The sequence below is a fragment of the Myxine glutinosa genome, chromosome 1 (genome assembly GCF_964187855.1).
Source record: "Myxine glutinosa chromosome 1, kmMyxGlut1.1, whole genome shotgun sequence".
Classification (NCBI taxonomy): domain Eukaryota; kingdom Metazoa; phylum Chordata; class Myxini; order Myxiniformes; family Myxinidae; genus Myxine; species Myxine glutinosa.
The window spans coordinates 168,722,971-168,745,335 of NC_136261.1; the positions used below are offsets into that span (position 1 = coordinate 168,722,971).

General features: G+C 46.5%; 1 protein-coding gene across 1 annotated transcript; it reads right to left on the reverse strand.

The window, feature by feature from the left end:
• Positions 1-945: 945 nt before the first annotated feature.
• Positions 946-2,585, reverse strand: LOC137430952 (protein HEXIM1). The gene has a single exon (XM_068121745.2). The coding sequence runs from the start codon at positions 2,209-2,211 to the stop codon at positions 1,243-1,245; it is 969 nt and encodes a 322-aa protein (XP_067977846.1). The 5' UTR covers positions 2,212-2,585; the 3' UTR covers positions 946-1,242.
• Between the last annotated feature and the right edge of the window lie 19,780 nt (positions 2,586-22,365).

The window sequence follows — 22,365 nt, forward strand, 5'->3', positions numbered from 1 at the left end:
TTATACCCAGGTTGGTGTCATGATCCCTCACGAATAGAGGGAATAGTTATTACGTCCGCAAGGATGGCGGAATTGTTCACTTCTCAATTCTCTTCCCAGGACTTAATCCTAGATCTCCTCAACTGCTTTCCCTTCCTCTGCGATCTCAGTTAGCCTTCTCTAGTTCCTTTCTTAATTTATCCCCCCCTGTGTATCCGTTAAGTTATTAGGATACCGTTGCAGCCATGAAAGGGGGGAACACCGTCCACCGATGACGCAATATCTGGATTGAGGTGCTGAACCAATGGAGAGATTTTATATATATTTATATATCGCGCCCTGCCCACTCGCCGAAGGACCACCCGCACCCTCCAGCATCGCGCTTCCCAGCACGAACACTGACTGGTGTTGATATAAACTTTTACTAACCCCAGCGTAAAACCCTATATCCCAGCAGGTCATTCTGAAAATGCTTCAAAAGGCTACTACACACAACTGGTTGAACTTGAAGCTGCAATTTAGTCATGATGCCATCACACAATGGCCTACCCTTTTCGAGAGGTGCCCCATGACCTTGAACATCCGTCGACTGTGATTGAGAAACGACGCCGGTTTAACGTCCCATCGGACGGGCGATGGTATACTCACTGATGCAGCACCCCCTGCCTCCACAACACCACACCATCGGATGAGATTTTCCAACGACATGAGCCTGTAATCGCCGAAAGTCGGGGGGGCAAAGGACTGGTTTTGGCAGAAAGAAAAAAAAACCTTTGAGAAAGGGAGAACCCCAACTTCGTTGCAACCATGGAATCCATGAAATCACAGAGCAACGGCTTTGCGCACTCACAAACCCATCGGATGAATCCCAATGTCGAACATGGCAACAGGAAAACTAAAACCTTTAAAAATATATATATATATATATAAAAAAGCAGATTTTTCTTTTCTTGCTTCTAAACCCAATTTTCCGGCACGAAGTATTTTATTACTGCATGTAATGTAAACCGCAGGACCATCCCAGCACCTCGGGCGGCACGAACACACAGGGTAACTTTGTACACAGCTGCCGAAGTTCATCCGGATTGGCATCGAAACGGTCGCATGCGATGTACACGGGACAATTCACCAACACGATACAAAATGAATGGTGAAACGGGAAGAGAAACAAATGCACATCAACGAGAAAGGGAAAAACAGAAATTAAACTTTTGCACAGGAGAAATAGTCATTTAAATGATAAAAAATATATATACAAGAACATCAAGAGCGAGTTTGACCCGAGTGTCCGTCCCCCGGACCCTTGAGCACCTCGTTGTGGAGACACAGACGCGCGTTCTCGGCGCGCAGCGTCTCGAGCTCGAGCTCGAGCGCGGAGAGCGCGCCGACCGCGGAGGACGACACTCCGCCGGAAGTCGTCGTCGGTCGCAACGTCATCGCCGCCGTAGTCGCGACGTCCCCGGACTCGTCCAAGGTCTTGCGCAGGAGCTGGTTCTCCTCCTGCAGACGGAGCAGACACTTTTCCAGCTCGAGGTATTCTCGCAAAAGGTCCTGCTTGTTCATGGCGTGCAGACTCTCGGCGTGGTAACGCGCATACGTCTCGGCGAAGTCTCGACGCAGGAAGTCTTCGCCGTCGCTTCCGTCCTCGTCGCGACTCAGGAGGATCTCGTCCTCGTCCTCGTCTTCCTTACCGGAGCAGTCCGACTCCCAGCAGTAATCCTGCTCGCCGTCTCCTATCGCGTGGGGCAGTCTCGGCGGAGGCTTCAGGTCGGGCTCTCCGCCGTCGTGCTCGGCCATCAGGAACTGCGTCGTGTTGTACGGGGCCACGGGGCGACCCCGGGCCAGCAGCTCGGCGCGAAGTCGGGCAGCGCGGACGCCGTCGCGCTCCTCGAGCGCTCGCTTCTCGTCCCACGACAGTTTGTTGTACGGCTTCCAGCGCCGGGGTCGATTCTGCCTGGCGGCGCGACCCGGACGTCTCTTGTTGCGACCCTCGCACGCCATCGACAAGTCCCTCACAAGACCGCGTGGGAAACCCCTCCTGGACTCGGGTTGCTTCTTGTTCTCGTCGACTTCCATCCTGCTCGCAAAATCCGCTCGCAATCCCTTCCGTAAGTGGCGATCGTCGTGTCCTTTCCAGCTTTGGTTGGATCTCCTGATTCCCTCACAGCTCATCCGCCTGTCTTGGGCGACTCCGGTCCGCTTTGGCGTCATCACAGCACCTTTTTCACTCATCGTCACGAATTTAAATCTTGCACTGTACCTCACATTTCGATCTCAACATTGCAGGACTTTTTTTTTTGTTGTTGTTTTTGTTTTGGTTTTTTTTACCCCCCGCTACATAGCTCCACCTCCCACTGCTCATAACATTCCACAGCACAGCAGAACAGAAAGTGCTGTAATACCGCTCCGCTCGTGTTTATATAGCATCTAGCAATGTATCCATCCGCGGGATTATTTGTTTTGTTTACGCCGGGAAGTCGGAAAGCATTCGTCGAAATACGCGAATGGACAGTAATATATAAGTGGACAATTGTCATCAAGCACGATAGACAATGGCAAAAGTATCGGAACATCTGAAAATACCAGAAATGCGTTCGCGTCGGTTTGACAGGAAAATAAAAAATAAAAAAAAAGATTCCGGACCGTACCATGACTGCACATTGTTGGGGGGGGTAGTGTACACATGAAGGATGATTTTGGGTAATAAACATAAACGGTTTGTTTTAATCCCCTGTGAAACCGAGCTGTTGAAACTATTCTCTTTTAAAATTATTACTAAAACAAATACATGTTAGAAATTTAAAAAAATACATATTTACGTCAGTAATGCTTCAACAATAGTTAATGGCATTCATTCCAAGCAAAGTGCACCCGATTTTGTTCTTATACAGTATTAAGGTGATGTTTATCAATAATAGAGAATCACGTGTGTCAAGTATAAGGATCTCATTTATTACTTCCTTTGCTTCGCCTCAATTTATATCTCCCCGCCAAGAATCAGTGCCCCCCCTCCTTCATGGTGCACTCCAAGATGGTTTCGGCCACGTAAACGAATGAATACTGAATGAGTGAAAAGATTTGATCTCTACTGTGAAAGAAATTATTTCAGGAAAGTCTGCATGCAATGGTTTCGAGAATGGAACTAATTTTTATTGATGCCTCTTAATTAAAATTACATTCACTTATTTCATTCGAAATTACCCGACTAGGTGGTGTAATACCAGACAGTATCTGCTCTGAAGTCTAAGTCTGCGAGGTCGGGGGTTCGAACCCGACTCCCCTGCCAAGTCATGCTAAATACCTGGCCATATGGGTACATGAACACCTGTTTGTGTGCATGTACTTCATTCAAATACTTATTTATTCAATTCGATTAGAGAATCCTACTTCTATTCATAAAATTACTGTGCATTACAGAGTAAGAGTATTTAATGCTCTGGCTCAGTATACCAATGTTCAATAAACACCCTTCTGACCATGGTAGAACTAGAAGCATGCAAAGAATATGCTTTGCAATGCAGCACCAGCTCATGCCTGAACCTGAGATCACGTAATCGTTTAAATAGTGTGTCTAAAAAAATTAACATGCACGACATGACCGAAAGTATGTGGACGCCCGAACATCGAACATCGCATTCCAAAATCATGGCCATTGATATTGAGTTGCTCCCCCTTTGCTGCTATAACAGCCTCCACTCTTCTGGGAATGCTTTCCAATAGATGTTGGAACATTGCTGCGGGGATTTGCTTCCATTCAGCCACAAGTGCATTAGTGAGGTCGGGCACTAATGTTGGGCGATTGGGCCTGGCTTGCAGTCGGTGATCCAATTCATCCCAAAGGTGTTCGATGGGGTTGAGGTCAAGGCTCTGTGCAGGCCAGTCAAGTTCTTCCACACCGATCTCGACAAACCATTTCTGTATGGATCTCACTTTGTGCACGGGGGCATTGTCATGCTGAAACGGGAAAGGGCCTTCCCCAAACTATTGCCACAAAGTTGGAAGCACACAATCATCTAGAATGTCATTGTATGCTGTAACGTTAAGATTTCCCTTCAATGGAACTAAGGGGCTGAGCCCGAACCAAGAAAAACAGCCCCAGACCATTATTACTCCTCCACCAAAATTTACAGTTGGCAGGTAGCGTTTTCCTGGCATCCCCCAAACTCAGATTCGTTCGTCGGTCTGCCACATGGTGAAGCGTGATTCATCACTCCAGAGAACACGTTTCCACTTCTCCGGAGTCCAATGGCGGCGAGCTTTACACCACTCCAGCCGACGCTTGGCATTGCGCATGGTGATCTTAGGCTTGTGTGTGGCTGCTTGGCCATGGAAACCCATTACACAAAGCTTCCACCGAACAGTTGTTGTGCTGACGTTGCTTCCAGAGACAGTTTGGAACTTGGTAGTGAGTGTTGCCACCGAGGGCAGACGATTTTTTACGCACTACACGCTTCAGCACTCGGCGGTCCCGTTCTGTGAGCTTGTGTAGCCTACCACTTTGCGGCTGAGTTGTCGTTGCTCCGAGACGTTTCCACTTCACAATAACAGCACTTACAGATGACCAGGGCAGCTCTAGCAGGACAGAAATTTGACGAACTGACTTGTTGGTAAGGTGGCATCCTATGACTGTGCCACGTTGAAAGTCACTGAGCTCTTCAGTACGGCCCATTCTACTGCCAATGTTTGTCTATGGAGATTGCATGGCTGTGTGCTTGAATATATATATATATATATATATATATATATATATATATATATATATATATATATATATATATATATATATATATATATATATATATGTATATGTATGTATGTATGTATATATATATATATATATATATATATATATATATATATATATATATATATATGTATGTATATATATGTATGTATATATATGTATGTATATATATGTATGTATATATATGTATGTATATATATATGTATGTATATATATGTATGTATATATATATGTATGTATATATATGTATGTATATATATGTATGTATATATATGTATGTATATATATGTATGTATATATATATGTATGTATATATATGTATGTATATATATATGTATGTATATATATGTATGTATATATATATGTATGTATATATATGTATGTATATATATATATATATATATATATATATATATATATATATAGCGCGGCGTTACGCGCGCTGCTTGCGAGCAAGGAGGAAGCGGACAAGCGGTAACTTATAAGCGTCTTTATTTCAGGAGCTCACTGTAACACTGGCGCGCTCCGGGCTGCGCGCCCGGTGTATATCATGAGGCCACGCCTACCCCTCGGGCGTGGCTACCGCCCACTTGGTGCGCGGAATGATGTCACCATGCCAGTGGGCTTTTGTGTCCGCCACACGCGCCCCCCCAGAATTCCCGCGCACCTGGAGGGCCAGTTTGCGGGGCAGACGAATGACCCGGCCGAAGCGCCCCCTGGCGATCGGCGGCGTCCGTGGTGCAGGGATGCCAGGTGGGATGCCCCTGGCTGCCCCTGGGATGGGTGCAGGACCGGGGGGCGGCGTGGCGGCGGGGCTGGGTGGTGCCGGGGGTCCGCCCGCAGGGGGGCGGCCCCGACGTGGGGGTCGGGCCACTGGCAGTGGATGGTCCACGTCGAGGTGGGCCGGCTTGAGGCGGTCTACCGAAACGCGGTCAGGAGTACCGCCGATGTCCAGGGTGAAGTGCTTCGCCCCGGTCTCCAGCACGCGGAAAGGCCCGTCGTACGGGGGCCGCAGTGGTGTCCGGTGGGCATCGTGGCGAACGAAGACGTACTCCGCCGTGCGAAGCTCCGGGGCGACGTGCGTCGGTGGGTGCCCGTGGCATGCCGTTGGCACCGGGGCGAACCTCTGGGCGGTCTCTTGCAGAGCGGAGCGCTGCTGTGCCGCGGACCATGGTGCCGTGGAGTCGGGGAGGAACTCGCCCGGCACCCGCAGTGGTTGCCCGAAGACCAACTCCACCGCGGATGCGCGCAGGTCCTCCTTGGGCGCCGTCCGGAGGCCCAGCAGGACCCAGGGGAGCCTGTCGACCCAGCCGCCGTCGCGGAGGGTGGCCCGGAGCGCGGCCTTCAATGAGCGGTGAAATCGCTCACACAGGCCGTTAGCCTGGGGGTGGTAGGCCGTGGTTCGGTGCAGCCGGACCCCGAGCCCCTGCGCGACTGCCCCCCAGAGCTCCGAGGTGAACTGGGGGCCGCGGTCGGACGAGATGTCTGAGGGGGCGCCGAACCGGGCGACCCAGGTGGCGATGAAAGCCTGCGCGACATCGGCCGCCGTTGTCGACGCCAAGGGCACGGCCTCCGGCCACCGGGTGGTGCGGTCCACCATGGTGAGGACATAGGTGAAACCCCGCGAGGGGGGCAGAGGTCCCACCAGGTCCACGTGGACATGGTCAAACCGGCGTTCCGGCACCGTGAACGGGGCCAACAGGGCCTGGGTGTGCCGGTGCACCTTGGCGCGCTGGCACGCGAGGCACGTCCTGGCCCAGCCGCGGACGGCCTTCCGGAGGCCATGCCAGACGAACTTGTCGGCGATCAGCCTTTGGGAGGCCCTCGCGCCCGGGTGGGACAGGCAGTGGATGGCGTCAAACACCTGGCGCTGCCAGCCCGCGGGCACGATGGGGCGAGGACGCCCGAGGGAGACGTCGCACAAGAGGGCCGCGCCCGCGCCATCGAACGCCACCTCGGTGACGCGGAGGCCCGTGACGGCGGTCCGCAAGGCCTGGACGTTGGGGTCAGCGGCCTGGTCCGCTGCCATCCGGGCATAGTCGATGCCGAGGTGGACTGCATGGGCGACGGCCCGGGAAAGGCAATCCGCCACCGGGTTGTCCTTCCCCGCGATGTGCTGGATGTCCATCGTGTACTCGGACACGGCCGAGAGGTGACGCTGCTGCCGGGCCGACCACGGCTCGGTGACCTTGCCCATCGCGAAGATCAGCGGCTTGTGGTCGACGAAGGCAGTGAACGCACGGCCCTCGAGCAGATGGCGGAAGTGCCTGACCGCCAAGTGCAGCCCGAGCAACTCGCGGTCGAAGGTACTGTAACGGCGTTCGGGCGGGCGAAGCTGCCGGCTAAAGAACGCCAGTGGTTGCCAAGCTCCACGCACCCATTGCTCGTGCACCGCACCCACCGCGTAGTCCGAGGCATCGGTGGTGAGGGCGATCGGTGCATCGGGCGCCGGGTGCGCGAGCATGGTGGCGTTAGCCAAGGCGAGCTTCGCGCCCGTGAATGCCGTGTCCATCTGCTCGGTCCAGGTAACGACGCCTTTGCCCGGCTTACCTCGGAGAGCTTCGTGCAGGGGGCGCAGGAGCTGGGCGATACGGGGCAGGAACCGATGGTAAAAGTTCACCATGCCCAGGAACTCCTGCAGCCCTCTGATCGTGCGGGGGCGCGGAAACCCCTTCACCGCCTCCACCTTGGCCGGGAGGGGGACGGCTCCGTGCCTGGTGACACGGTGCCCCAGAAAATCGATTATGGTGGCGCCGAACCGGCACTTTGCGGGGTTCACAATCAGGCCATGCTGGCCCAGGCGTTCGAAGAGCGTGCGGAAGTGGCGTAGGTGCTCTTCGCGGGACGCGCTGTCGACGAGGATATCGTCCAGGTAGACGTAGACAAAATCCAAGTCACGCAGGACGTTGTCCATCAGTCGCTGGAACGCCTGAGCCGCATTCTTCAGACCGAAGGGCATGCGCAGGAACTCGAAGAGTCCGAATGGCGTGATGACCGCCGTCTTCGGGACGTCCTCCGGCCTGACGGGGACCTGATGGTAGCCGCGTATGAGGTCCACCTTCGAGAAGAAGGACATGCCCGCCAAACGGGCGGAAAAGTCCTGAATGTGGGGGACGGGGTAGCAGTCGGGAGTCGTGGCGTCATTGAGACGGCGATAGTCCCCGCACGGTCGCCAGCCATCCCCCGCCGGGCTTCGGCACGATATGCAGCGGCGACGCCCAAGCGCTCTCTGAGCGCCGAACGATGCCGAGTCGCTCCAGGGTAGCGAACCCCGCTTTTGCCACCGCCAGCTTTGTCGGCTTGAGGCGGCGTGCCCGGGCGTAGACCGGTGGCCCGACGGTGGGGATGTGATGGGCCACCCCGTGCTTGACGGCCCCCGCCGAGAAGGTGGGCCGCGTGAGGGCCGGGAAGCCGGCGAGGAGGCGGGTGAATGCGTCCGCTGCCGGAAGCGTACAGACCAACGTGGCCGGAACCAAACCGTTCGGCAAGCTGCTTGGCAAGCCGCTCGTTGAGCTGGGCAACGCACAAGCGAGCGAGCTGAACGTCTCGGCCTGGACAAGACGTCTGCGCTTGACGTCGACCCGGAGCCCATTAGCGCACAGGAAGTCCGCGCCAAGCAGTGCCATGGGCACGTCGGCGGTGACGAACGTCCATCGGAAAACCTGCCCTCCGAACCGCAGAGAGAGGCAGCGTTTTCCGTACGTACGGATGGGCGTCCCGTTCGCGGCAAGCAGCGCGGGGCCCCCACCCGCGGCGTGCTTGTCTGACGTGCCGGCGGGAACGACACTCACCTGCGCTCCCGTGTCGCACAGGTAACGGCGCCCGGAGAAGGTGTCCGTTATGAACAGCAGGCTGCTCGAACGGCCGGCGCTCATCGCCACTATTGAGCGCCGGCCCAGGCGTTTCCCGACCTGTTGAAGGAGCATGGCGGATGACACTGCCGAGCTTCGTGGCCGAACTTGGCGTGGAACCAGCACCAGGTGGTGGAGCTGGAGGAGCGCGGCTGGCTCCACCAGGCCGGTGGAGTTGGCGGGTTTCCCCGCGGTGGCGGTTTTCGCCGCGGCGGTGGGCGGGGCGTGGCGGCGGTCACGAGGTGCGTATCAGCATGCTACGTATGCTGTATAAGCTGATGCTGTGGATCAGCAGCATCAGCAGCAGCATCAGCAGCATCAGCAGCATCAGCCATGAGGGCCGTGACGGCCACGCCGACTCTTGCCCACGTGTCCGAAGCGGCGAAGTACTTGTCCGCCTCGGCTGCCAATGCTCGGGGTTCCGTTAGCCCGGTCCCGGCCAACGCGAGGCGAACCTGCGCTGGAAGTTGGCGACGGAAAAGCACCCGGAATAGAGAACCGGGGGCTTCGTCGCCCAACAGTGACAGCATATGGTCCATTCGGACCAACGGGCGCGTGTCACCGAGCTCGGGGAGATCCAGGAGGCGGTCGGCCCGTGCGTCGTCCGTGAGGCCGAACGTGGCTAGGAGTAGCCGCTTGAGTGCCTCGTACTTGTGGCCGTCCGGTGGGTGGCGAAGGACGGACACAACTCGAGCGGCCGTGCCGGGCCCGAGGGAGGCGACGACGTGGCAATAGCGCGTGTCATCGCCGGTGAGGCGCCGAAGCTGAAATTGGGCTTCGGCCTGGACGAACCAGACTTCGGCCTGAGCCTCCCAAAATTCGGGAAGTTTGATGAAGTTGGCCATGGCAATGGCGTCGCATGTGGAAGGATCGCTCCGGCAGATCCAACGTCAAGGGGGTCACCAGTAAAGCGCGGCGTTACGCGCGCTGCTTGCGAGCAAGGAGGAAGCGGACAAGCGGTAACTTATAAGCGTCTTTATTTCAGGAGCTCACTGTAACACTGGCGCGCTCCGGGCTGCGCGCCCGGTGTATATCATGAGGCCACGCCTACCCCTCGGGCGTGGCCACCACCCACTTGGTGCGCGGAATGATGTCACCACACCAGTGGGCTTTTGTGTCCGCCATATATATATGTATATATACACTTCCGGATACACTTCCGGACAAGACTTCCGGTTCCTCGGGCGAGTGAGGCGTGCTTCGAGCTCTCCACGGCATCGAAGTTTGAGTGTTTTCCCATTCTTGTCTTTGTCAAATTTCCACTGGTTATTTTGCTGTGTACGTGTTATTGTGTGTTTCTAGTTGGTGTTGGTTTGTGGTTCGTGCAAACTTGTGTGTAGTTAATCGTTTTCTGAGTCGTACCTCGTGCGCGGCCTGGTGACTTGGGGCTTCCCTCCCCCCGTCGGTGTTTTGTCGGTTTGGGTTATTTCCTTCGCTGTATTGCTTGTTTCTTTTATTTTGTTTTCTCCCCCTCACCTCACCTCCCTAGACAAATAATTCTATATTGATTCTTTCTCTCCTCCCGGACACGTGCTTCTTCGCTCTCCTCCTCGTCTCGGCTTGTGCCCCGCCCCCTGTATCTCGTTTTCTTCCGCCTCTGCTCCTTCTTTCTCAAATCCACGTTCTCGCTTGGAGACTTTTCCCGGATTGTTTTTTCATCGTTCTGTGTGGATATTGTTGGAATATGTTTAAACCGCAGCCGTGATGCTGACGCCCCCCCCCCCCCCCCCCCCCAGAATTTACATGTTTTAAACGTTTCCCAGTGTGTACCCTGGTCAGAATAGGTACACCGTATCCCTGCGTGTCGTAAGAGACGACTAAGAGGGTTGGCGTCAGGAAGGGCATCCGGCCATAAAAACATTGCCTCAAAAAGAGAACCATGACAATCACAAGTACATATGGGCAGGGTGCAGCCCGAAGTGGAGATCGGTTTCTGAGGTTTGGGACATGGAATGTGGGGACAATGACAGGGAGATCAGGAGAAGTGGTGGAAGTATTGGTCAGAAGAAGAGTGGACATATGTTGTGTGCAAGAGACGAGATGGAAGGCAAGTGGTGTGAGAATGGTGAAGGGTAGGCAGGGACAGAAATACAAGTTTGCGTGGCAAGGGTGCCCGGAGGGCGTGAATGGTGTTGGTGTCCTGTTTTCTGAGGAGTTTGTAGACAGTGTGGTGAGTGTGACTAGAGTGAGTGATAGGTTGATGATGGTGAAAATGATGATTGGAAAGCTCTTGGTGAACGTCATCTCGGGATATGCTCCGCAGGTTGGTCGAAGCGATGAAGAGAAGGACAAGTTCTGGTGTGCGATAGAGAAGCTGATGGAAAACGTGAAAGATGAGGAAGTTGTTGTGGTGGGAGGAGACCTGAATGGACATGTGGGAAGGAGTATGGATGGTTTTGAGGGAGTTCATGGGGGTTACGGATATGGTGTGAGAAATGGAGAAGGTGAAAGGATTTTGGAGTTTGCTGATGGAGCTGATTTGTTGATTTGTAATACGCAGTTCCAGAAAGAGGACAATAAGCTTGTTACATACACGTCAGGTGGGTCGACGACAACCGTTGACTACCTGATGGTGCGTCGGCGAGATAGGGGGCACCTCCGGGACACAAAGGTGATCCCGGGGGAGGAGGCTGTTTCACAGCACCACTTGGTTGTCTGCGACATAAGGGTGAAAGGTGCGAGGAGAGCTCGGCGGGTGAAGTACCAACCGAGAATGAAGGTGTGGAGGTTGAAAGAGGTGACAGTAAGGGAGGCATTAAAAGAGAGGCTGAGTAGGGTAGAGGATGATGTGGTTGAGCTTGAAAGTGGTTGGATGTCAATGAAAGCTAGTCTGTTGGGAGCCGTTGGTGAGGTATGTGGATGGACAAAAGGACCACCGAGGCACTCGGAAACATGGTGGTGGGATGTTGCGGTTGGAAAGAGGATTGACGAGAAGAGGAAGAAGTTCAAAGAGTGGCAGAAGGCAAAGGGTACGGGAGCAGAAACAGCAGAGCATGAAAGTTATAAGGCAGCCAGGAAGGCTGCAAAGAAAGAGGTAGCAAAGGCGCAGGAGGCATGTAGGAAAATGTTCGGAGAACGCTTGGATTCGGAAGAGGGTCAGAAAGCAGTATTCAGGATTGCAAAGCAGATAGCGAAAGAGAGGTGTGATGTGATGGGGGTGAGTTGCTTGAAGGATGAAGTGGGACAAATCGTTGTCGACCCAGATGGAATTAAAGGAAGATGGAAAAGATATATGGAAATGCTGTTGAATACAGAGAATGAATGGGATGGCAACATAGAGAGTAACCCAGTTTTAGGACCGGCAGAGAAGATAACTGAGAAGGAAGTTGAGGAAGCGATAAAAGCAATGAAGAGTGGAAAAGCGGGAGGGCCGACGGGAGTTGTGGGAGATATGTTGAAGGCAGCAGGAAGTTGGGGTGTGAAGAGAATGACAGAGATCTGTAATCTGGTGGTGAAAGAAGGCCGCATTCCAGTGGATTGGGAACTGAGTACCCTCGTCCCTCTATACAAGAGGAAAGGTGACCCTCTGGAGTGTGGCTCGTACCGAGCGATAAAGTTATTGGAGCATGGAATGAAGGTATTGGAAAGGGTGTTGGAGAGGAGGATAAGGAAGAATGTGAAGAACGACGAAATGCAGTTTGGATTTATGCCAGGAAGAGGAACGACAGATGCGCTTTTCATTGTGAGGCAGTTGCAGGAGAAGTACATGGATAAGAGGAAGAAGTTGTTTTTTGGGTTTGTTGATCTGGAGAAAGCATTCGATAGGGTTCCACGCAAAGTATTGACATGGGCATTGAGGAAGTTAGGAGTGAAGGAATGGTTGATCAGAGTAGTGATGGCAATGTACAAAAGAGCACGCACAGCTGTAAGGACGAAGGACGGGAACAGTGGTGAGTTTGAGGTGAAGGTGGGAGTGCATCAGGGGTCGGTACTAAGTCCACTACTATTTGTAGCTGTGATGGAGGTGCTGGCTCGGACCGTAAAGGAGGGTTTACCGTGAGAGTTGTTGTATGCAGATGATCTGGTGTTGATTGCGGAAAGTATGGATGGACTGAAGGAAAAGATGAACAAGTGGAAGGAATGTATGGAGACAAAAGGTCTGAAGGTGAATATCGGAAAGACAAAGGTGATGGCAAGTGGTAAAGCATGTGGTGAGGTGGAAAGAACTGGGAAGTGGCCGTGTGCTGTGTGCAGGAAGGGTGTTGGAGTGAACTCCATTCAATGTACAATGTGTGCTGAGTGGGTTCATCAAAAATGTAGTGGTCTGAGAGGGTCATTAACCAGTGTGGCAGCTACATTCAAATGTAAGGTGTGCACAGAGGGAGCTGCAGATGGAGGAAATGTTGAGTTGGATCTTGGAGACGGCGTGAAGCTGGAAGGTGTGAAAACATTTTGCTACCTCGGAGACATGCTGAATGGAGAAGGTGGATCAGACTCGGCAACGGTTGCTCGAGTGAGATGTGCATGGAAGAAGTTTCGGGAACTGAGTGGCGTGCTGATGAGGAGAGTGTCGCTGAAGCTGAAGGGAAAGGTGTGTGCTGCATGTGTGAGAAGTGTTATGATTTATGGGAGCGAGACATGGGTAATGAACGTAGAGCAGCAACGAAGGCTGGAAAGGGTGGAAATGCGAATGGTTCGATGGATGTGCGGAGTATCGTTGAGAAAGAGGAAGACAAATGATGAATTGCAAAAGATGATGGGAATATTGCCTCTGATTGATGCTGTGAAGAGGAACAGGTTGAGATGGTTTGGTCATGTATTGAGGAAGGATGAAAGTGACTGGTTGAGAAGAGTGATGGAAGTTAATGTAGAAGGAAGTAGAGGACGGGGAAGACCGAGAAAGACTTGGCTAAAGATGGTGGAAGAAGAAATGCGGGCAAGGGGGTTAACAAGGAGAGATGCAGAAAATAGGGCAAAATGGAGAAGATTGTCATGGGGACCGCAAGGCTAACCCCCGCTCTAGCAGGGAACATGGCCTTAAAATGCATGTTGTTGTTGTTGTTGTTGTTGTTGTTGTATGTATGTATATATATCTATCTATAATTCCAGCAATCTCTGTGTGTGTGTGTGTGTGTGTGTGTGTGTGTGTGTGTGTGTGTGTGTGTGTGTGTGTGTCTGTGTGTGTGTTTGTCTGTGACCGCTGTTTCTCGACAACCACGGGTCCGATATACTTTAAACTTGCCAGGTATATTGCTGGGGACCCGAGGATGTGCCTTTTCAAGGTTTTAAATTAATCGCAGAAGTAGTTACCGAGCTATGTCCAAAAAACGATTCAACCAATCAGAGAGCAGCGAGCTATCACGTGTGCCGAACGTGGCGAACACACTCTGCCTCGGATGGCACATTTGAGAGCGTATTCATTTATTTCCCGTCGGCAAACTATGTTGGCGCTATGTTGGCGTTAAACGATGTTTTAAAACTAATTTGCGATTCTTTCGCTTTCCTGCGATATGCGACCTTCCGGACAGTCAAATGAGGACGTCACTTCCGGACTTACGGATAGTCATAGTGACGCTGAACTGATGCTGAACGTGGCGAGCAGACACTGCCTTGGACGGCACATTTGAGAGCGTATTCATTTATTTGACGTTGCAATCTGTGTTGATTGTTGTAAGGTACGATCGATTGTAGTACATACATATTTATATTTTGTACATATTCATTACGGGCACGTCACGGGTACGGGTACGGTACGGGTACGGTACGGGTACGGTACGGTTACGGGTACGCCACGTACGGGCACGTCCTAGTAATAATAATAATAATAATGCATTTATTTTATATAGCGCTTTTCAGGAAGCCCAAAGACGCTTTGACAGAGTGCAAAACATAATGCATAGCAGTAGTGTAATAATGTTGCTTCTGGGACACCTCCGTTTAACATGGGAAATCCCTATCTAATGTCATTTACCCCCTTGTCTTTTTCAAAAATCATAAACACCTCTATTTCTCCCACCCTCATCTTTATGAACCTTTTGTCTGTAGTACCTATCCTTAATGTTGTTCATTAGACCACTCAAACACTACAAATATTTGTTTTCTCTTATAGACCTATCATCCTTCTTCTACATATCATCTGGCAGATTAATCTTTGACCCATTCACTTCCATATTGACCCTAAAGACCTCTATTTCTCTCACCCTGTTCTTTACGAACCTTCTAACCTTTTGACATGTTATCCTTATTCATTAGACCACTTAAACACCTGTGATCCTTCTGACCTCATGGACCTTTTAACCTTTTACTCTTAATATCATCTGGTGAATATAACCCACTCAAACAACGACCCTACAAATATTTGTTTATGCGTGGGAAATAATTTAATTCTCCTACAACTCTCTTCACCATCTAATATATTAACAAAAAATATGTTTGAGTTTGGTTCTTTATTAAGATATTTTAACTGAGCTAAGATAAAATGGTAAACCTCCCTCAATGTTCTTGCTTGAGCGCCTCCAGTGCCACATACCATTTTTTTGGTAAGCTCAGCCCACTTTTTGGTAAACCACGCCCATTTTTTACTAAGCCCCGCCCACTTTTGTTAAGCCACGCCCACTTTTTACTAAGCCCCGCCCACTTTTGCTAAGCTCCTCCCGCTTTTGCTAAGTCCCACCCACTTTATAAACTCTTCAGCATTGTATCATTTCCAGGTAATACATTACATCATTTTCAGGGAATTTCCATCACATCATTTCCAGTTAAGACACGCCCAGGGAATTTCCACAGGAAGACACACCCAGTCCTTATAAAAGGCACCGACCACACAGGCTTTTTCAAACACGCTTTCTGCTTCACTTGAGAATGGACTACTATGCCGAAATGGAATGGGATAACTTTGCTATTCCATGGAGTCCTACTACCTGTGTAGAACTCAACCTTCAGATTGATGAACTGGACTCGAACCTCTTATCAATGGAGGTAAGTTTGTTTATTTATTTATTTATTTATTTTTTTTTTTTTTTTTTTTTTTTTTTTTTTAAAGATGAGACTCGTGTAAGAGTTAACAAAGTTTATTTTAATATTCATAGAGCTTGATTTATACAAATAAAAAATATTGTATTAAATTAATACATTGTTATTTTCTTTCACAGGAAATTGTATCTGAGATACGAAATGAAAATTCTGCTTTTAACACAACTTGGGATGAAGTTATTTTTTTGTTTGAAGACATTTTGAACAACCAAGACCCCCAGAACGAGTTCTACCTTGATGACCCAGCCAAAGAGTTATACCTTGGAGATCCACAAAATCCTGAAAAAGAGTTTTACCATGATGATACTTGTTGTGAGTTATCAAAACAAAACCCACTGAACAAGTTCTACCTTGATGAGCCAGAATACAAGTCATACATTGGAGACCCACAAATTTCTGAAAATTGGGAAAGGAGAGTTCTCCCTGATGGTCCGCAGTTATACTATGTGAGACACATCATAGAAACCCTAAAAAATTGGGCAAGGAGAGTTCTCCCTGATGGTCCGCAGTTATACTATGTGAGACACATCATAGAAACCCTAAAAAATTGGGCAAGGAGAGTTCTCCCTGATGGTCCGCAGTTATACTATGTGAGACACATCATAGAAACCCTAAAAAATTGGACAAGGAGAGTTCTCCCTGATGGTCCGCAGTTATACTATGTGAGACACATCATAGAAACCCTAAAAAATTGTGAAATGGGAATTCTCCCTGATGGTCCGCAGTTATACTATGTGAGACACATCATAGAAACCCTAAAAAATTGGGAAAGGGAAGTTTTCCCTGATGGTCCGCAGTTATACTATGTGAGACTTATCACGGAAACCCCCAATATTTCTGAAAATTGTGGTTTTACCTTGGGGACTTGGAAAGATGGTTATATTTTTGGAGACTCGGAATGGGGGTTTTGTTTTGATGACTCGGAATGTGATACCTATCTTGGAGGCTCAACAGGAATGTGGTTATACCTTGGGAACTTGGAAAGTTGGTTTTATTTTGGAGACTCTACCTGTGGGGTTCCTCTTGGAGACTCTTTGGATTCTAAAGCAATGAACAATGTTCTTTATTTAATGACGCTTGATTTAAGCAATATCAAGAAAGTTCGAGGAAGAAAATGCTGGAAAATTCTTTCTTCCCATTTCTACTTCTTCAAACTTAAAAGCCTTGAAAGACAGAATTGGAGGAAGAGGAAAAAAAAAAGAAATACGTATTTAAAAAAGAAGAAAAGAAAGATTATGTTAGGGTTTGGGTGGGATTTTGAATGTGAGGGTTAGGGATGGGGTTGGGTTAGGGTTGGGATTTTGAATGTGAGGGTTAGGGTTGGGGTTGGGTTAGGGATGGGGTTGGGTTAGGGATGGGGTTGGGTTAGGGATGGGTTGGGTTAGGGTTGGGATTTTGAATGTGAGGGTTAGGGTTGGGGTTGGGTTAGGGATGGGATTGGGTTAGGGTTGGGATTTTGAATGTGAGGGTTAGGGATGGGTTGGGTTAGGGATGGGGTTGGGTTAGGGATGGGGTTGGGTTAGGGTTGGGGTTGGGTTAGGGATGGGGTTGGGTTAGGGATGGGGTTGGGTTAGGGATGGGGTTGGGTTAGGGATGGGGTTGGGTTAGGGATGGGGTTGGGTTAGGGATGGGTTGGGTTAGGGATGGGTTTGGGTTAGGGATGGGGTTGGGTTAGGGCTTGGGTTGGGTTAGGGTTTGTATATTATTATGACTCACTCGCACATACACACACACACAAAAGTTAAGCCCCAACTAAAAAGTTGTGGGATTCTGTGTTTGGGGTTCACAGATTTAAAAACGTATCCCCATTATACACACACAAAAGTTAAGCCCCAACTAAAAAGTTGTGGGATTCTGTGTTTGGGGTTCACAGATTTAAAAACGTATCCCCATTATACACAAACAAAAGTTAAGCCCCAACTAAAAAGTTGTGGGATTCTGTGTTTGGGGTTCACAGATTTAAAAACGTATCCCCATTATACACACACAAAAGTTAAGCCCCAACTAAAAAGTTGTGGGATTCTGTGTTTGGGGTTCACAGATTTAAAAACGTATCCCCATTATACACACACAAAAGTTAAGCCCCAACTAAAAAGTTGTGGGATTCTGTGTTTGGGGTTCACAGATTTAAAAACGTATCCCCATTATACACACACAAAAGTTAAGCCCCAACTAAAAAGTTGTGGGATTCTGTGTTTGGGGTTCACAGATTTAAAAACGTATCCCCATTATACACACACAAAAGTTAAGCCCCAACTAAAAAGTTGTGGGATTCTGTGTTTGGGGTTCACAGATTTAAAAACGTATCCCCATTACATTTTATTTATTTATTTATTATTTTCAAGGGTATTATCTGCTTACTTGTGTTTTTTGTAATTCTTGTGAGTAAAATGAACCCAAGATTTCTTCTCCATTTAAATCATATAATTTGTAGGTCCAAGGGACTGTATCCATTACATCAATGATTTTAAATAATTCACGAGTCCATTTTTGTGTATAACCTTTCTCAAAATGACTTTTCCATTTGTATATTCTTACAATATCACCAACTTTAAACTTGGGCTTTCTCAAATTAATCTCCTTTTCATATTCTAATTTTGTAAATGTTTCTGATGGTTTTGATTGTGTTGATGAATGAACTGTATTATTGTAATTATCTACAATATCCTGAATTAAATACACCCATTTTTGAGAACCGAGTTGTGTGAATTTTTTATATAATTTCTCTTTTAAAGTACGATTAAAACGCTCAATAACAACTGCCTTTCCTTCATTAAAGGTGCTGTATAATTTAATACCCTTCCCCTTAAGAAATTTCATGAATATTTTGTTATAGAACTCTGTTCCCTCATCAGTCCATAACTTCTTTGGTTTCCTTTTATCCCGATCAAATATTAGCTTAAAGGCTAACATTAAAGTATCACCCCTTTTATTTTTTAAAGGGACAACCCAGGCAAATCTACTCCTCAAATCAATAACGGTTAAAGCATACCTGTATCCCCTGTCATTATTCAATTCAATTAAATCAGCGGACCATATGTGGTCAGTGTATTTAGAATAAACCTTCCTTCTTTTAAACTTTGTGATTATAGGTTTGTGTAATTCTTCAGCCAAAAGCTCCTCAGTCTTGATGACATCATTAGAGCCTAATAGTTTTTTGAGGAATAACCAAGACCAAGTTTCAATTTAGCATTTATCAAATTTCTCACAATAAACCTATCAACTTTCTCTCTCAACGTTGGATTTTGTATCAAAGACAAATTATACAACATTTCGCTGTCGGCTTTATGTTTTTCAGTCAACGTAGTGGTTTTCCCATAAGCAATATCATGCTTCATACACACTTCGTCAACCCTATTTGTAGGTTTAGACCAAGGTTTAGGATTGTCAGCCTCATCTAATCTTTTATCCAAGTTTGTTCCTGGACCACAGAAAGAATACCCTGGAAGGTGTAATTCCCCTGGAATTCCAGTTGTTGTAAATTTACTTCCTGACAGAAACTTTTGTATGTCTCCTCCTCTTTTAGGAGAGATGAATTGGCACTTTTTAGAGCCACATACTTGACATATTCCTTTTTGATAAACTCTATTATTTTTAGCTTTAACATAAGAGATATTTTTAGATTTAGTTTTCTTTTTACATTTGAGACAATAACTCATATTTATTTATCAGAAAAATTCCGACAGAGTATCAAAACCTTTTTGGTTTTCAACATATACATTTCAATCTTTATTTTTAAAACATAAAGAATCCTAAGGAATGCCTTCACTCTCTCCTCCATTTATTTACAAATAAAAACTAACTAAAGTCAATGACACCAACATCATCAATCACATAATCTTTTCCTTCTTCTTCTTCTTCTTCTTCACCACTTTCTCGTTTAAATCTCCTCCCTGAAATTGAAGACATTGACGTTCTTATTTTTGAAACCATTATCTTCATAAGAGTTGTTAATTCTTTAATTTCCTCTTCGGTGCGTTGAGATTGATTTATTTGCTTTAATACACTCAATCTTTTATGAATCTCAATGATTTCCATCTTTTTATATTTTTCCTCCCTCTCTCTTTGCTCCCTCTCCTCCTCCTCCATTTTCTCCCTCTCCTCCTTCTCCTTTTTCTCCCTTTTCTCCCTTTCCTCCTTCTCCCTTTTCTCCCTTTCCTCCTTCTCATTTTTCTCCCTCTCCTCCTTCTCCTCCTTTTTCTCCCTCTCCTCCTTCTCCTCCCTCTCCCTTTCCTCCTTCTCCTTTTTCTCTCTTTCCTCCTTCTCTTCTTCAACTCCTTCCTCATCCCTTGCTACCCTTGAGTTTGAACCCCAAAGAATATTATACATATACTCATCTGGATTTTGAGATATTCTTGTATCTATAATTATTTTTCTCATAATAGGATACCAATAAGATTTGTTGACGATTTCTAAAAGAGTTTTATATTTCATAACTTTGAGAAGTTCATTTTTATTTAATATTTTAAACAAGTCTCTATTTGTGGGTTTAACAATATCAGTATAAGGCCAGTTTTTTATGACAAAATTCCCATGTATATGCTCCAAATCATAAGGTATGTAATACCGAGCACCCTTTTCTTGTAGGTATCCTTGAATACAAAAATTATAATTCTCTTGTAGTCTTCTTCCTGCCATTTATGTATCAGAAATATATGTGAGATTAATATTATGACAGGTAATACCACCCCATCTTCCCACTACCAAATCGGTTTGTATTCCTCGGCTTTCTATCCTTATCTCATTACCTTCCTTCTTTGTCATGCGAACCATCGCTATACTATCATATATTTTTATTTTCTTAAAATCACGTATTTGTTGTTTACTAATTGTACTTCCACATAAATCCTTATCTTCACCAAGTGGATAATATTCTTCTTTACGAGACTGATTTAAATCATGTAGGTCTTCTATGTTTATTGAAAAAGACCAATTATACCCTAAATCAGGCATATCATACCCCCATTTATTAATTCGCATATTAACTAAATGTCCTTCTTTATAAAATTTAATTGTAAGCAGGTAGTTAAATTCAATGAGGAAAGGTGTATGGTCAGTATAACCAGGTGTTGTGGTTGTAAATTTTACTTGTTTCACAAAACGTGCTGTTTTCTTTAAAGATATATATTGTGATAAATCACTGAATCTAATCAAGTCATTCGCATCTGTAGGGTTTGGATAATTGATTAATTTATAAGTATTCTTCATATTAATATTTTTACTTACACTATATTTTTGTCGTTCAGCCTGTGCCTTTGTATAATAATTTGATAAATCAATATCCTGAGAGGATTTTCCAAAGATAGAACCATCTTTTCCAACATAGGTCATTTATATTAGATAAAAAATGATATCATAAAAATTTTCATTATTGTTGAGTTGAAATAATACATATAAACATAATTGACCACAACATTTAGAATTAATTTCTTGAACTTGAAATGTTTGATAAACACCATTCTGTAAGAATTGTATTACTTCAACAGGTGGTGGCATACCATAACTATCAAAATAATATTTATCCTGACTATTATGAATACAAACCCAATGAGAACCATTCTGTGTGTCTAAATTCATAATAATATTCTTTGTATTCTTATTTATATGTATTAATTCATCTCTCATACAAATAACCACATTATCAATTTTTAGTGTTTTACAATACTTAGCTAGTTCTATATTTGACGTTGTATTCTTTCCAAATTGTTTAAACCATTTATCCATTTATTTATGAGAAAGATACAATCCATTACCCCGTTTAGTTAGTTTAACACCCGCTTGAGCGATAGAGGAAAGCATATCTCCAACCAACAATCTAGCTTTATCAGGTAGACTTTCAAGTTTTTGAGCAAAATCTACAATTACACCACTTCCACTAATTTGTTTCTCCAACTCCTTGTTATGTCTTTCCAATTCTTTTTGAGCTTTTAGTTGTGCCTTCCTTTCGTTAGCAGTTTTTACCGCTGCTGAAATACCACCAGTCAATGCTCCCGCCGCACTTAAACCAGCAAATAAAGGAATTAGAAACGGGAGAAATCCTCCTCTTGACTCGTCTATTGAATATTTCTTTAACATAGGTTTCGTCATTTTAATTTTAAGTGATCCAACATCATTTAGTGTTTTTACTTGTGTGTGTGTGAGTAAAACATCAATTCTTACAGCTCCTTTTCTTTGAATTGTATTAACATTAATAATACAAGGCTTTTGATTTTGAATACAAGATGTTAATTTATTAAGATTGATTTGATTAACATATACCCCAACCATTTATTTATGAGAAAAAACCTATGTGATATTAATCATAACACCATTATCTGTATTAATCTGTAATTCTGTTTCCTCCAAAAGCAAACAATATGCATTAACCTCTTCATTCTCCCCTCTTTCAATGTATAGAGAAGTATCCACTCGATTAGACTTTATAGTTTCCTTTTGAGAACTCAGGTCAATTGCGTAGATTGTATATAAACCTTTAAATGCAACCATATCCAAAATAGGATCATTATTACCATTACTTTCACACACCTTTTGGTAGGACTTGTAGGCTTCCGCATAATCATTTTTTTCCCAATCAATTTCCAATCTATCTCGCGGATAAAATGTGCCATCAAGAGAAACCCGAAGTTGTTTCACCTTAGCATTATCACTCAGGGCATTATTCTTATTAGTACCGTCCTCTCCATCTGGTTTTTTAAAAATGAGCCAGAGGTATCGTGGCTTTCCTTGAAGAACACCCAAATTCCAAGTGTAGGTAGTGTGTTCCAGTTTAACGTGTTGACATCTTCTTTTAAGGTATGATACATTTAGCGGTTTCTTTGA

Coding starts and splice junctions, on each gene's coding strand:
- LOC137430952 (XM_068121745.2), bottom strand. CDS start 2,211: ATGAGTGAAAAAGGTGCTGTGATGACGCCAAAGCGGACCGGAGTCGCC.